This window comes from Callionymus lyra, chromosome 4, assembly GCF_982586985.1.
Source record: "Callionymus lyra chromosome 4, fCalLyr1.hap1.1, whole genome shotgun sequence".
Taxonomy (NCBI): domain Eukaryota; kingdom Metazoa; phylum Chordata; class Actinopteri; order Syngnathiformes; family Callionymidae; genus Callionymus; species Callionymus lyra.
The window spans coordinates 30396809-30413346 of record NC_141821.1 but is presented as its reverse complement, the minus strand read 5'-3'; the positions used below and the strand labels follow the sequence as shown (position 1 = coordinate 30413346).

At 39.1% G+C, this 16538-nt stretch overlaps 1 protein-coding gene across 3 annotated transcripts in view; it reads left to right on the top strand.

The window, feature by feature from the left end:
- col4a6 (collagen, type IV, alpha 6) overlaps positions 1–16538 on the top strand; it is a 67086-nt gene that overhangs the window by 40657 nt on the left and 9891 nt on the right. For 2 of the 3 annotated variants that reach the window (XM_087789678.1, XM_087789677.1), the window contains exons 5-25: positions 8286–8420; positions 8535–8579; positions 8860–8979; positions 9069–9128; positions 9306–9341; positions 9470–9532; positions 9724–9759; positions 9838–9879; positions 10724–10813; positions 11078–11131; positions 11216–11281; positions 11398–11442; positions 11554–11607; positions 11906–11975; positions 12072–12188; positions 12347–12487; positions 12681–12734; positions 13422–13520; positions 14721–14878; positions 14946–15128; positions 15365–15548. In XM_087789678.1, the coding sequence (XP_087645804.1) occupies positions 8286–8420; positions 8535–8579; positions 8860–8979; positions 9069–9128; positions 9306–9341; positions 9470–9532; positions 9724–9759; positions 9838–9879; positions 10724–10813; positions 11078–11131; positions 11216–11281; positions 11398–11442; positions 11554–11607; positions 11906–11975; positions 12072–12188; positions 12347–12487; positions 12681–12734; positions 13422–13520; positions 14721–14878; positions 14946–15128; positions 15365–15548 (1852 nt within the window). The remainder of the gene's footprint in view (positions 1–8285; positions 8421–8534; positions 8580–8859; positions 8980–9068; positions 9129–9305; positions 9342–9469; positions 9533–9723; positions 9760–9837; positions 9880–10723; positions 10814–11077; positions 11132–11215; positions 11282–11397; positions 11443–11553; positions 11608–11905; positions 11976–12071; positions 12189–12346; positions 12488–12680; positions 12735–13421; positions 13521–14720; positions 14879–14945; positions 15129–15364; positions 15549–16538) is intronic. The other variant, XM_087789679.1, reaches the window with a different exon arrangement.

The following is a 16538-nucleotide window of genomic DNA, read 5'->3' as shown; positions in this document are numbered from 1 at the left end:
TACCATAAGATTAGCTGTCATCTGTTATCATTGTGTTCCTGGAGAATGTTGGCAGAACCTTAGGAATTAAGTATACATTTTATGGTCGATTTGCACCTGCCAACTGTTGAGATGCGTCTTAAGAAGTCTTTATTGTTTAGAAGCACAAGGGAAACATATAGCTTGTAAATTCTGCTCATTCACAGCAGTTATTTAAATACAGTGTGGCGTCTGTTTCAGTATAATATTCTGTATTTAAGTTTTTTATGCTGGCAGACCAGGATAAATATGTCTTACCACACAGCTGAATAATGATGGTTACCACTAAATCTTTCAATAGAATCAACCAAACCATGCCCTCAAGTGTCAATAAAAATGTCACACTGGTGGAACTACTCTTTGGCACGACGGCGATATGAGTCAGTGTTTCGTAACATTTGCCACTAAGAAGAGGTAAATCAACAGAAAGCTTATTGACTCGCAGCTTTCATAAACTCCACTTGTAAAGATATAAGTTGACATTTATATCACGGATCGTAAAAGTTGGAAGAATGTAGGCGTCAGTTCAACATTCTCTCAAAATAAGAAGATTGAACTCATTTTTAAATGTGTCAATATTTAATAACGCTGATTGCAATATGAATACATCCTTTTAGATGCTCATGATGTAAAAAGGTATAAACAGCCAGTTGAGTTATTTTAACAATCTTGGCTAATCAATAGCTGGCTGAAGATCTCAGTCAATTCAAGGAGATTGTTCCTAAAGCCATCAAAACGTAGGTGTCCCAGCTATCTTTGCATTATCCTACAGACAAAACGCGGCACACAGGCACCTGTCTTCTGGCTCTCAGAATGAACCAGACTACCTGCCAGCTTCCAAACAACAATTACTGTCTGACACAGAAGCCTACACTTACGGGTCCACGCTGTGCGCCACTTTAGGTAAATAACACAGCGTAGACTGTCACATTACGACAGAGTAACTGAGCATGACACGGCTCACACGACACCAACTACCTGTGCGCCGGCGCGTGCTAAATGACACGGTCCTGGCAGCGTAATCTTCCTAACTGTCATTGTTGGAAACAACTCAAGACTCCAGGTGCTTATTTGTCTCTTTTCAGTTTTACTTTTGTTCTCAGGGGAGGACTGGCTAATATGAGCTCTCCATCATACGGAGATAACTGTCAAGGAAAGTGGTTGAAGTCAGCGTTGCCCATTTTATTTACAGTATTCCTCCCTAAAAGAGTCAGATATTGAGAAGAAAAACGTATTATGTATACATATATATGCAGATATCACATAAATGTAAGGTATTTTTCAGATATTAAAAGTTCAAGATTATTTATTCATGAAATACATATTATGGAAGTAAATGAAACTAATATTGAACAATACAACTCACTCCAATGATGCTTTGACTCGTTTTAGTGCTAAGATATGAATATAATAAACAACAAACTAATATTTCTGCTTCAGAAAATGTATTTTATAATCTAAATTTAATGCAAAGTGACCAAATTAAAAATAATAATATTATTAATAATAATAAACTTTTTCTTTTTCTTGTGAGAGAAAATAGATTAAAACAATATATTGGTGTTAATTAAGTTAAACATTATACTATTCAGTTTTTAATATCATAATCCTGCTGAGGAATTTTAAATACTAATAACCTCACACAGTAGTTACAGACTGTAAAGTCTAAGGGTTTCTAACGTCTAGTGCAAGCAGTTATACCTACACAGTTACACCCCTGCTTTAATTTTCAGCCTGAACCCATTAGATCCAATAACATCCTTCCTTATTGGTTAGAGTATAGGGGTCAGAGGTCAGCGTTCTGCTTTGTGTGTGTGAGTGTCTAAACAACAGTAAGGTCCCAGCAGAGCTTTTCAAGTGACACCAGGGTCAGGAAGTACGCTCCTCTAATTTGATTTAACAATCTGAAACAGACTGTCAGGAAAGAGGCCTGCAGGCTTGGATCAGTACATTTTCCACATCCACTTAAAGATTTAAGTGGAAAACGACGTCATGCGTTGTTTTATGAAGAAAGAGAGTGTATATAGAAGGGATATAGAGGAAGCGTTTGTCCTGTAGGCTTATTGGAAAAAGAAGAGTCGAGGGAGTCTCACTATAGAAGATCAGTCACTGGAAAAATGTGTTGAAATGTCATATATTATTTAAATCTAACTTAATTTTTAAATATCATTCTCTTTTATTAACTATAATGACCTTTTATTATCATTAAATTACCTAATAAGTTCGGTTTTTGCCCCGAACTGAGTTTCTATGGACAAGCTTTTGTTTCCCCATTTTTGTTTTGTTTGTAATTATTAGGCGTGTTTGAGTTTTGCTGACTCAGCGTGAGGGTTTTCTTTGTTGGCCTCTGTCTTGCATGGGGGTCAGTTTGGCTGCACATGTAGTTGACGCATCAGGATGTATGCACAGCATGTTCATGACAGTATTATTAGTTGGACACACACACGGTCCAAAAAACGTCAGTAGGTTTGGTTTAGGCATCACTGTAACACACACCTGTGTTTTCAAACACACACATAGGCACACAGTTGGCTCACCGTCCCACCGGATCAGGTCAAGAGCTAACAAAAGGAAAGGTTAGAGGTCAGGGTCACCAGCAGGTTCTCATCGCTAATAATGTAGCCTAGATTTAAAGTTTATAATAGTCAGTGATAATTGTGTGCCTATTGGGATCTACTGCCCCCTGTTGGTTCCAGCAGTTGCATCAACCTGCAGCAGTTGTGCAGCCAATGTTTTAACTGGTATTTATGCAAAACTTTTTGTTGCATTTTCTCATCCACAAGCCAAGTCTTGCCCTTATTTTCATGTCATGTGAAGCTCTTCACAGTGAAACGGAGAACTCTAGTCTGAGCTGTCGTTGTGATTTATAATCCATGCATCTACAGCCCAGTTTTCTCGCTAACAAACATAAATATTACAACTCATTACTGGACTTCTTGTGACGCCGATGATGAACAAATTGCTTCGAGTCTACTTTAACAAAGAAAGAATTTGGCACTTGGCTCGAGTGCACCAGAGCTGCACGATTAACAGGATCAATTATGACCACCTGTTCATTCATGCACCTCTTGTTTGTCTAGAGGCAGTTATGTGCGTGCACAGCTTCTTTGTCTCCCCCACGTCTCTCATGGATGCCTGAGATCCTCTTCCTGTGAAACCCTTCACTAAAGCAAAGCCAATCTTTCATCATTTCACCTGCTAGAATCTTTTTTTCCCAAATTTAAGTTGAGCAATCCTCGAGAAACGTATCATCCATCTCTGCCCTCCTCTGTCTTATCGCTACAGTGATCTGATGCTGTCTGGCAACTCTCACCAAAACAAACTGTTTAACAGAATCAGATTAGATTCAAAAAAAAGATTCAACTCATTGACTTTCTTCTGAGGGAATTCTGTTTTGGAAAAGCATTTCAGCACATTCAATCTTCGAATGATACGGGTCACTGGTGAAAAATGTTAAGTATTATTTAAGTTACAGTCAATAACATTGCAGCATAAAATCTGTGGCTAACACTGCAGAACATAAACATTTCAAAACAACGATGACACACAGGACAAGGGATAGAATTCGGCTGGTTTTGACGCAGTGAGACACAGGCCCTCGCCTTCATAACCGTGAGATAATGCACCTCTTATTGCTAATGAGCTTTTTACAGGAGGGAAGGCACCTGGTCAAAACACAGGATGTTGGTTTAACGGCCGCTATCAGCACTAGCAGACAAGCAAGGGTGGGAAAGAAGAAATCCTTCTGGTGCATAGAGGAAGGATTTAAAAGAATAATGTCTTTAAAAAACATTTTGAATGGTTCTTAAATATCTTTACAATCCTTATGAATAAATGGAGCTTAGTTTCTTATGATTATATTCTATATTTATTGATTATTTCTAGTTTCTAGTTCCATTTATATCAAACAAATGTGTTGTAGATACTTGATGTTGGTAGCTGATGGTTCACACTTCTCTTTAAATCTTCCATTCCACTAAGACCATAAATAGCATATTCACATGAAAGACCGATAAAGTATGTTTGGCATAAACATAAGTAATCGTCATAGAAAACCCCTAAAACGTCTTAAATTAGAATAATTAAATGAAATACATAAACGAGGCGTAAAAGGGATTTTTAAAGAGTAACTGAAAACTCTCCTGACGACATGTTTCAAGTGTTGAAGTCATCCTCTCCAAGATACAGTAAGTTTCTCATCATGACCATGTTTTTAACTTATTACTTTATAAAGTTCTCCCCCGTCTGAAATCTCTGCGAACAAGAGGTTACGAGAACAGAGTCCAAAGTGACGTAATAATGGCTTCACTCCTCCTCCAGCCATCTGTAATCACGCTTTGTTTATACAACGAGTCCCTTGGAGGTTGACACTTCCGGGATTGATGATGGTGGTGTGGTGACAAACCTTAATGCTTGACCAATCGCAGCAGAGTGGGTGTGGTTATAGTAAACAAGATTTAATTTCCAGAAAAAAGTTTTTTCAGCGGGAGGGGCTTAAGTACATTTTCTTATGTAAATATTTTAATTAAAAGAGACAATAGATCTCCAAGATTAATTAAAGAGATACTTAAATCAAGCGCTCTACAAATATAATTTACTTACTTACATACTGATGGTTCCTCGCACACGGTTCAGGACCAGAGGAGAGAAATCCTTCCAGTCTGTTGTTCCTAAGCTTTGAAAAGATCTTCCTCTCCCTCTGTGTTTGATGATCTACTGACTCCTTCAAGAAACATATTAAGACATTTTTATTTGTGCAGGCTTTTCCTTGATTTTCTGAGACTCCCGTGTTGTTCTCGGTGTTGTCTTGATCTTTTAAGTATATATTTTATTGAGATCTGTTTTGATTGTTTAAGCGCTTTGTGACCCTGGTCTAGATAAGCGCTCTACAAATAATTTACTTACTTACTTACTTACTAATATCATGCCCTGTAATAATCAAATAATCTATCTTCCGTCAAACATTCTTTCTTTGAGACGTTTCGTGACAAGTTTAAAGTCTCCTCACTATCTTCCAACAACCTTCCAACAGGTATCTTGTTCAATCTTCCAAGCGATGCGAACTCAGAGACAAGACCATCTCTACGGCTGCTGCCACATCTTCCATGTGATCAGAGCTGCTGCTCATTTAAGATAAGACAAGTTGCTTGGGGTTCATGGTCTGATTGCAAGAGAGGAAGCATTCTCTCCACAAGTGGGTTAACCCTGCTGTTATCTACTGTATAGTGTTGACGTTTGAGTCAGCTGTGCCGTTTCAAGTCACGTTGAAGTTACTCTGACTTACTTTTAAAGACCGCTACACCCCTGCAAAAATGTCTCCCATCATGGTTCCACGGTGCGCATGTTGGGTGACAGTTAAATCTTCCCCTGAGCGCACCCAGTCTTCAGAACAATGTGCCCTGCTAAACCCTCCAGGGCCTGAGGGTGTGTGTGCATGTGTGACGTTAAGGACAACTCAAACACCGTTTTTTTTCCTCCACACACATTTAGAATATGTCTGTCCAAGCACTCCCTCCATCAGGAAGTGAGGTTGGTCTGTTGGGAGCGGTAAGTCCAGGGAGCTTAGTGGCCCAGAATAGGACCTATTGTGCCCTTTGTGCTGCGGGGGATTTGACCCTGTAAACTGACCAGTCTGTTGGAGGGTTACGGCTGGATGGATGGAAAGTCTGGAGATGGAGACCCAGTAGTCTGCCTACGAACACTCATTGAATGAGAAGAAACAATGTTACATCGTCAGTCATACAAAGCTGGTGATGTGTCTTGATACAGTGACCTCATTTTCAAAGGACCCTAGCAATCTTTGCTCGATAATCTTCAGCTTTGAACCACTAATGCAATGAAACAACGCGTCATTTTAACATATAGAGCCACTTACTGAGCACTTATTCCCTTTGTCGACCGACCAATTATTCAGCTGGGCTTTCTGAAAAAGTATTGCGAAGATTAAACCATTTTTAAATAATAAATGTTAGTCCACTTTACTCTAGCACAAACAAATAAATGAAACGCTCACTTATTGGATCATAACATTATTAAAGGTATTTTTATCCTACACTGACAAGAGAATGATCTCAGTTGTGTAGAAGCTTTAGAGCACAATTTAACTTTCCGTCGCCTTCATCCCCGTCTAAACTCGTTTATCTGAACTCTCTTTGACGTCTTCCCCTGATCCTGTGATCTCTTATGTTTCCGATTTGCGCCCATGTTTGGAAACAGACTTCCTTAGACAAGATCAACTGACATGATGAAAATATAAACATTTGCCTCATTTCCCCCTTCTGTCCTTGATTTAGAGGGAGGCTTTATTTCCACTCGGGTACAAAAACACTTCAACAATTAACAAGGAAGTGAATGATCTGACACATTCTCTTTGTAGCTCTGGTATCTTTCAGAGACCTGGAGTAGAGCCCCTGCTTAAAATTATACATTTAAGATAGTTTAACAGGGCGCTGGAAGAGTCCCGTGTCGTTGTTTGAAAAGGTGGTGCTGACAACTTGAAAAGAGCATTTAAGAGATGACCCCTGAACTTTACCGTGGATGCTACAAGCACACACCCTCCATCTGTGCGCCGACAGAAGAAGCTTTAAACGATGAGGAAGTGTTTAAGGAAAGGTGAGGCGTGAGAGAAAGTGGCTCCTGAGCAGACCCCGGCATGTTTCTTCTCAGTTAAAACCAGGTGTTAGCGCACTCAGACAGGTCCGGCCTTCGCGCCGCGCAGCCCTGTCATCACACTCACTCGCCTCAAGGCTCGGACCAGAACGGCCGACTAAACCAGACACACTGTGGTCAGAGCTAATCCATGATCGCGGCTGAAAGTGGATTTTGATGACCTCGGACTAAATGATGGTCTGCTAAACAAGTATTCTTTCGTTAAGATTGAATCCCGCAGATTGCTGAGTTAGTTTACTTGGACACATTAATAGTTAAATATTCAGCTTTTCAGGTTTGGAAAAATCTAGTTAACCCAATTTATATTACATTTCATCCAGCTTAAATGAAACTTTTTAGTCAGACTTAAACAGTATAACATTACTTTACCATTACCGTTTCTCTTTTATAAACTCTCCTTTTTTTATTTACCACTTTTTTGTCTTTTGATCAGCTTTACATTTTGATTTTTATACATTCTGATCATTTAGCTGAACACGCATCTTGAACTAAAACTATGTTCTAGCAGCTGTAAAACACCTGCCAAGTCTGAGCCTTATATACACTCTGAACAGTTCTCTTTTGCTCATGGTTCTATCCAATAGCTCAAGACTCAATTAGAAATGCTTGAAAACCTCAGATGAGGCAAATCAACTCAAAATCCACAACCAAGCCTTTTCAAAACTAAAACATAATTTTTAAAATAAGTTGCTAGATTCTCTATTTGTGTCAATTCAGAGCTTGATCTGCAGAAGAAGCCTTTCAAAATCCAGTTTATGAATTTGTATGTAAATGTAGATTTTGAATCATAGAGATTCAATGGACTTCATATTTAACTCTCTCTCTCCCTTATTTATATAATAAAGGTCTAGTTGCCATTGGTTACGGTTTGATATTGAGTTTTTCTGCCACCATGTGGGTGAAGTTGAGAAATACTGGATGTTGATACCAATAAAAGAACAAGTGTTGTGTCAATAATTGAATGTAGCACACGTTGAATCTTTACATGTTTGCATTTCTTAATTCAGTTTTTAATAGACCAGTATTACTCGTGAATTTCTCTAAGGAGATGAATAAAGTATCTATCTATCTATCTATTAGATTTTATTTATGTCATTCTTTTAAAGCTATACCGAGTATTTCCACTGAATGTATTCTAGCAATACATTTTATTATTATTAAGTAGTTTAACTGTTTAAAATAGTTCAACAAATGTGTAGTTCCATTTTATTTCAAAGAAAAAAATTTGAGTCAATTGGGCAAGAAGAAGAAAAAAGGGTCAGGAAAAAGGAAAATGCAATGTACAACCTCACCACCAGATGTCCCTAAAGGCAACTTAATCTTTTTTTTGTCAAATCTGTTAAGAGTCACACGTGACGAGAAGCAGGAGCAGCCCCTTAAAATAATTCATTTCAGTTTTAGATTAAAAATAAAACATATAATATAAATCATATAATTTATTTTATTAATTTTTCATGTGATTTTTCAATGTGATTATATACATATTTTCCTTTTACAGGACCAACGTAAGCTGTTTCCAACTCCATTTACTACTACATTAATATATCAATTATTCAATATAATATTTAATCGGAAATTACATTATTTTCATTTCTCAGGGTCGCCCCGGTCCTCTGGGAGAATCTGGAACTCCTGGCTCAGAGGGTCCACGTGGAGGTGTGGGACCATCTGGGCCCAAAGGAGAGAAAGGTCATGTTGGCTTGAAGGGACCCTCTGGCTTGAAAGGAGATAAGGTGGGTTTCAAGATTAAGTTAATCACTGATTTAATTTGCTATCTGTTAAATGTTATCGGGAAGAAATTGAGGTTAAAGATTTAAACATTTGTGTTGTACTCTGCTATTCTATAGGGGCCGATGGGAGTTCCTGGCTTTCAGGGAACTGATGGAGTGCCTGTAAGTATCTACTCTAGACAAAACCCTTGGGTACTATTATATGTCACATTAGTTAACCAACAAGTCACTGCTAGTGACCAGAATATAACTTCTTGTAATATCTTGTAATATCTATAAAATCTTGTAGTACAATCACTACTGAATTTTAAGCTTATTTAAGCCAGACATAAATGTACTTATGTATCATATGTATCATAACCACTGAATTCTAAACACAGAGATACAAGTTCCTATCTTTTGTTGTAGTTTGATGTCAATGGTCTGCCTTTCACGTCTGTAGGGTCATCCTGGCCTGGATGGTGGCAGAGGATCGCCAGGACTGGATGGTTGTAATGGAACCAGGGGAGAGCCCGGTGACCCAGGCTACGGAACAGGACAGCCCGGACCATCTGGATTCCCCGTAAGGATTCTACTAGATGTCCAACTGATACCCAAAGATGGCCATACCAGTAATGTTGTATAAAAATGTCGTATTGTTCCTCCTTTCAGGGACCATATGGGCCAAAAGGTCAGAAAGGAGAGCCTCAATACGTCTCTGAGAGCGGCGGGGTGAGATCAAGTTTCTGATCAACTCTTTGTATTACGTCTGCACTTCCTCATTCAAACCTTAACGTTGTTGTGATTGGTAGTTTCAATACTTCCGGCTGTTTACTACAGTCAGTTACATATAACAGTGGTTTTACTGAGAGTTGTAGACTTTCATTCACTGAATTTGTTCATTTTCAGAGTATCCCCGGTGCGACTGGATCAAATGGTGCCCCTGTAAGTCCCTTTCTTTTTAACTTCCTACAATCTGCTATTTTAATTCTACTTAGCGTCATATGAGTCATAGAGATGTATCGACCTGTAAATTCAATCTGAGGAGGTTCTGATTGTATTCATCTCTGCAGGGAGTCAGAGGTCCGGATGGTTCTCCTGGATTTATAGGCCCACCGGGACCTGAAGGATATCCTGTACGTAAATTAGGAAACTCATTTCTGAATTTTGAATGTGTATATCTACCATCTACCATAGTACAACTAAAATGTTTCCAAGTTTAAATTGACATTTAATTTATCGTAACTTGCACCAATAATGTCGCCGTTTCGTATCTTCAAACGTATAAAGTTACATCCCTGACTCTTTTATTTCTGAATGTCCACAGGGTCCACCTGGTCTTCCTGGCTACCCGGGACCGATGGTATGTAGAAGTGAACTGGAGGAAATCATTCATGATTAAGGATATGTTACGATTGATGTTTTTATCTGCTGTTTTTAGGGAAGTAGCGGCGGTGGATATGAGGGAGAGAAAGGAGACAAGGTATGGGAATATGAGAGTATATCATTGAGTCAAAGACTGTTATACATAGAAACCTACATTATTATAGTAGATTTAATAACCGCTAACTTTAATAATATAGAAGCTCGATGTCATCATTACTGATCAAAAAGCAACAGAAAGAATTCTAGACCCACAATGTATTGTACCTGTATTACTACTTGTATACTTACGTACTTTTACTAATATTTTATGTAAGTAAGTGATTCTTTACATACTTTCACTTATATAACTAGCTCAAAAAGTACATGTTAATTTTCTATTGCTGATTCAACAGGTTGAAAGTCATCATTAGTAGAGTAGAATTACTCTATAAATAATAGATAATAATAGAATAAAACAAATAGACTCAGGGACTCATTCATCCCTCGGGCTATTAAATTGTACAATTCTGAGTTCGGGGCAGGAGTGGAGTGAGAGTATCTGGATGTTCTGTTCTATGTTAGTCTTTGTATCCTTTGTCTTTGTTGTTTTTCTTTGACCTATGTTCTTTGTCTTTATCTTTAGACTTAGATTGTGTCATCTTGTTCTTCCTCTTTATGTTCTTCTTCTTATTTTATTTTTTACGTATCATTTTTTATTGTTTATGAAAAACTGCTGGCTAGTGGTAAAAAAAACAATTTCAATAAAGTTCAATAAAGTTTTACCTTACCTTACCTTACCTTAGAATACTGTGGGGATAAGGCTCGATGGTGTGTAGATTGCAAAAACATTGTAAATAAACACATTAATTTGTCATTAAGTACCTGAACTGAAATAAGGGGAAATGGCAATTTTTGTTTTCTCTTTCTCATCGTCGTTTGTCGCCTCTCATTTCCCATTTCAGGGAGACGTCGGTATTCCTGGGCCAAGTGGAACTCCCGGTGACGGATCACTCACCAGTGAACAAGTTCTCACCATCAACAAAGGAGAAAGGGTAGGACAGTCAAATAGGAAGAAGCCATGATACCCACTGGAGCACAAATGTTATACTCCGATGTTGATAAGCTTTAAGATGATATATTTATTTTCATTTGTTTGTTAATGAAGATACCACCACAGGTATGTGATATGTTATTCTACTACCCATACTAGAGTGTATTAAATCCTTATCACCAGATGAGGTTTTACTAGAGAGTGCGATTCTCAACGTTCAGTTTTTGGAAACATTCTTAACTCAACCACTTTGTATTCCTCAAAGGGGGAACCTGGAAGAAAAGGTGTTCGAGGATTTCAAGGAAGTCCTGGACTACCTGTATGTGTTAATCATTTTTTTTATCTGGAGCATATCTCTATTATGTTACATAAATAAATCAATATTTTTTTGCTTTCGTTTCAGGGATCTGGTTATGGTTATCGTGGAGAATATGGAGAGAAGGGGCTTCCAGGATACCCAGGAGCTAGAGTAAGAGCAATCTAAGCATTTCTAGTTCCAGACTCGAATATTGAATACATTACTTCAATATCACATGTGATTGTACTGTATCATTGTGAGCCTATTTGCTGTGTTGCTTAATATAGGGAGCTTCGGGATTTAACGGGCCCCCCGGAGCACCAGGACTGAGGGTGAGAGGCTTTTTTTCAACATTAAATTTGAAACAAAGTATCTATCCACATTTTCTACGTATTACATTTTTGGATTTTGAGTCGATAACTCAAGTTTCTCGTCACACACAGGGACAACCTGGTGATCCAGGCTTTCCCGGCCGAAACGCCTACCCAGGCGTAAAGGTATCTTATTTTTAAAATATTCAGGACAGGTTTAGCTAGCTGTAGAACACAAGCCATGTTGTATATTATGCTTACTTTAAAAGCTGTTTAGCTCGCTAACTAGCTGCAAGTATTCAGCTATAAAGGGTTAAAAGCTAGACTATTTCCGAAAATGATCTTTGTAATTTGTGTTTTGTTTTGCTTTTGTAATGACTTTAAACATTTCTTTTTTGGGGTAAAAAAATATACTTGTAGTTAGTTTTATCTGCTGTGTTGTCATCGTGAAGGTGAAACTTTGCTACTTACTTTGTTAATTTAGGGTGAAACAGGAGACCCTGGGCTCCCAGGACCACCTGCATATGCTACTAATCGGGGAAATGTAGTTCATGGTGAGATAACTTTATCTGTTTACCTTAATGGAGTGAAGCTAAAAGAATAATAAAATATGTCAATAATACCACATTTCTTTTTTGTTTTTAATGCAGGAAGTCCTGGTAACCCTGGATTCAATGGGCTCCCAGGTGCCCGTGGGGATCAAGGACCGTCTGGATTTCCAGGACCCCCGGGCCCTCCAGGAACTGGTGGTGGTGGTTATGGTTCAGGTGCATTTATTGCTGTTGTTATTAACTTCTCAATTTACTAAGTTGATCATGAAAAAAACCTTTATAAATAATTCCATTATTATTTTCCCAGGTTATTGGATCCAGATATTGTATCACTGGATCTGCACACGTCATGAATATTGTATGTTTATCTTCAGGTCAATCGGGATTTCCAGGTACTCCAGGCCCCAAGGGAGAAAAGGGCAACCCAGGTAGCCCTGGTTATGGCACTGAAGGACTTTCTGGCTCCCCTGGACTCCCAGGACCAGTCGGTCCTCCTGGACCTCCCGGCCAATCCCGTATGTAAATCACAATTGACAGAAAAGTTTCTTCATTCAGTTTTTGCTTGTTAAAGACTCAGCAAGAATGATATATTTAGAGCTGAATGGGGCAGATTTTTTCTTAATATTTTTGCTATGAATGGGATATTTGGGTGACGTAATCAGCTGAATTACAGCAGGTGGAGCGTTAACAAGTTTACTGTCCTCCAAGGCTTGTCCGTTGAACCGTGTGTCATCTATCCTGAGTGGTCCGTCGGACCCACAGGTAAAAATTACTGGTAACCCTGAAAGCTATAACCTCTATAATGCCAATACTCAGCTTGCCCGGATAAAATGAAAAAAAATCAACACAACTTTCAGCAGGCCATATCTAACAGGCGTAATGCTGTTTGTGCAGGGAGAGGTGCGCAGGTAAGTATAGCTGAAAAAAACGCAGATCTGAGCTTTAGTCTTGGAGTCTCACTACTCCAAGCTGCTTTTCTTCCCTTTGACCACTAGATGTCGCCAATAAACGCAGGTCACTGATTTTACATGACTCAGTATTAAATTGCCTCGTCAATTTAAGCACATTAAAACCCTCTTAATAATCATTTAAAAAAAAAAAAAAGATCCATTTCTGTCAATCAATACTGTCAGTACATCTGTTTAAAATCAGTGATGTGTTTTTTTTGTTACGTCTAATCAATGAATAAACATGATTTTACACTTGGATGTGAAGCTGCACTGTTCTGAAGCACGATGGCAATAAATAAATCGAAATGAAGTTAAAGGTTAACCAGGCAAAGCAATCAGGTAAAGCAATAGAACACGTTTGACTTGATTCTTTACTTCAAACCGTGAGTGCAGTTCAGCTTTTCATCAAACTGTGAAATCAATCTGTTGTTATTTACCCAATTATTTGACTTTACTTTTCTCTAAAGACTGCTTAAAGAGAGTTTGTTTGTTGTCTTAGTTCCTTCCACAGGTGGTGGACCTTCCAATATCCCAGGACAACCTGGAACTCCTGGACCCAGAGGACCTAGTGGCAGTCCCGGATACAAGGGCTTTAGAGGTGGTGTATCCATGCGTGGTCAAGAAGAAATTCTGTCCCCATTTATTAAAAAAAAAGTTCTTTTTTTATACACTTAAGTGTCTTTTGCGAGGCAGGCAATTGTTCTTTGTATTCCAGGTACACATTGGTTGTTTCTTACACACACGAATGTGGAAGAAGACCAACCCAAATAAACATGTATATATGAAAGGTCTTATATTTATATTAGGCATAAATATAAATTGATTGATTGAACTGCATAAAATGAAACAACTGATTAATCTCTTAAAATCATAGATCTGTGCTTGAAAGAGAAACTAAATCATACTATTAGGGGGTAAAAAATACATCTATAGAAGAATCTGAAATGTATTCAATTAAATATACTGTAAAAAAAAGAACAATTTTTAACTTGGTTTAAAGGTCACCTAATGTGAAAATCCAACTCTCCTGACTTATTCACATGTTCTACATATTATAAGTTGTCCTCTACAAAATGCAGTTGGTCATTCATCATGACGTTGCTCCGTTTTTAAGTTATTATAAAGTTCTCTCCCGTCTGGAATCTCGCCAAACAAGATTAAGGTTTTAATTATACATTCTGACATCACTCTGGTGCAGGTGTCCTCCCCTAGAAGCCCTCGGTTAAGAACCTACATGTTAATCGTGAAACAAAATAAATATTTTTATATATATTAAATATTTATATTACATGGTGAGTGTTTCTTCCGCCTTTAGGTGTTTTTGTAATGTGTACATTGTCAGCAAACCTTATTTTTTATTCGTTTTTAATGTACAAAAGGGGAGTTTTATGGGTGAGTTTGAAATCTATGTGAGTCCTTGAATGCAACTCATGTTTTTGTGACCAATCAGAGCAGAGTGGGTGAGGTTGCTTGGACGAGACTTCTTCTATAGCCAAAACGCCGCATTTTAAGTGGACGGGGCTTAAGCGTATTTTCTAATGTAAATATCTTCTATCTATTAAATGAGAGTTTTGTGCAAACATAAAGATGATGATGAGTAAAATAGAGGCCCTAGAACAATTTAAGAAACACTTAAATTGGCACATTAGGTGCCCTTTAAGAACGAAATTGCAATTAGTTTACTTTCATTAAAACCTGTGTCTTTCTTTTGACAGGTGTGATCAATTGGTGGATTTGTTTTCAAGCAAACAATCAATTAGTAACAATAAATCCGCGTCTCTTTTCTGACATCTACCAGGGGACCCCGGAGATTGCAACTGTCTCGGTGGAGGCAGCACAGGAACTCAAGGGACCCCAGGGCTACCAGGCCCTAATGGAACCCCAGGCTTCCCTGGACAAAAGGGTGCATCTGGAGACCCTGGTCCATCTGGCTTCAGTGGGCCTCAGGGACCTGCTGTGAGTCAACTGTTGAGCTCTGGATCATGAAAACGACAGCGCTTATGCCACTGGTCTTCTTCTGCAGGGTCGCCCTGGAGAGAGGGGCTACGTCGGTAGGAAGGGAGAAAAGGGATCATCTTTTTACCCGTCGTATGGTCTGGGCGTAAAGGGTGAGCCCGGAACCGCTGGGCCGAGAGGACCCGCAGGAAACACAGGGACACCTGGCAGGGATGGAACACCTGGCTTTCCCGGAGCACCTGGACCCCCTGTGAGGATCATCTTCATCCTAAAATATAATACACTTGTCTTTGCATTTGTTCACCCTCTTAGTACTGTAGACCTGGAATCCCCGAAATAAATAAACAGCTGTACACTTTATTATATTATTAAACTAAGAAGAACCATTTATAAGCAGTAACTTTTGATTAAAACCTAAACTTGAATCTTTTCTCATATAAATGAAGAACAATCTTACACGTGTTATTAATGTTTATAATGTTCCAGGGTGATGCTGAGTTTGGCACCGTTGGGGACAAGGGATTTGCCGGATTCCCCGGGCAGAAGGGTCGTCCTGGCACTGCTGGTGAGCCAGGACCTGGGTATGGCGGTACTCCTGGCTTTCGTGGAGAGCCTGGAGATCCTGGTCTACCCGGTTTGCCAGGTCAACCTGGTTCGCCGGGACCAAGAGGTAAGAGTTGAGCGCAGCTAACGCGACACCAGGAGTGTTGAGACCATGAGTGTATGAAAGCGTGAGAAAGAAAGAGCGGTTTAAACCTCCAGTATCATCCCATCACCATCCTAACCTGCTCTCGTAGGTAGTGATCACATCCTGACTAACGTAGACATGAGAATCCATCTCTGGAAACATACAGATCCGGGTTCATGAAGCAGTCGAGCTTCCCTGGACCTTCTCAAGAAGAATCTAGATTTCTCTCTAGCAAAGCAGCTTCCTGCCCTTCACGCCTCAGCTGCTGCCTACTGTTAACTACACGATTAATGGTCTCCATTAATGTGCTTGAAAACGCTCTGTAATCTGTAGTAGAAAATGACAACATGTTTGCTTACTGTGCACCAGCTACTGCGTTGTTTAGTCCCTGAGCAAAAAGTTATGAATGACTTCTCTGCCTCTTCGACCACTGAAGTCATGAGAACACATCTGGCACCTGGTCTTCTGTGAGACTAAACAACGCAGCTCACGTGCAAGTTGGAATGTTTGCTTTCTTACTTTGATGCTAAATCTAAATTTTTTTGCTTTTTAATATGAAGGCTATTGTCACTCACAAGGGCGGAGAGACGTCGACTCCCGCCTTCTGTCGAGTAGAATAACCTGTTTAGATGCACTTGACATTGTCAGTATTTTAATATGCTTTTGCTTTAACAAGCCTTCAAGTCATTGAATGATACTGATGTTTGTTTAATAAAAACAAATTCAACTGCTGGCGCATGCAAATGATCCAAACTGGCTTTGTATGCTGCCTCTCTCTCTCTCTCTCTCTCTCTCTCTCTCTCTCTCTCTCTCTGTTACTCTCTCTCTCTCTCTCTGCGATCTATCTCTCTGTCTTTCTTTCTCTTGCCGTCCTCCTCTCTCTTTCTCTCTGTCCCTCTGTCCCTTTTCTCTCCCCCTCTCTCTCTCTCTCTTTGTTCCTGTTCCTCACTCTCACCCATCCATTCATCCTCC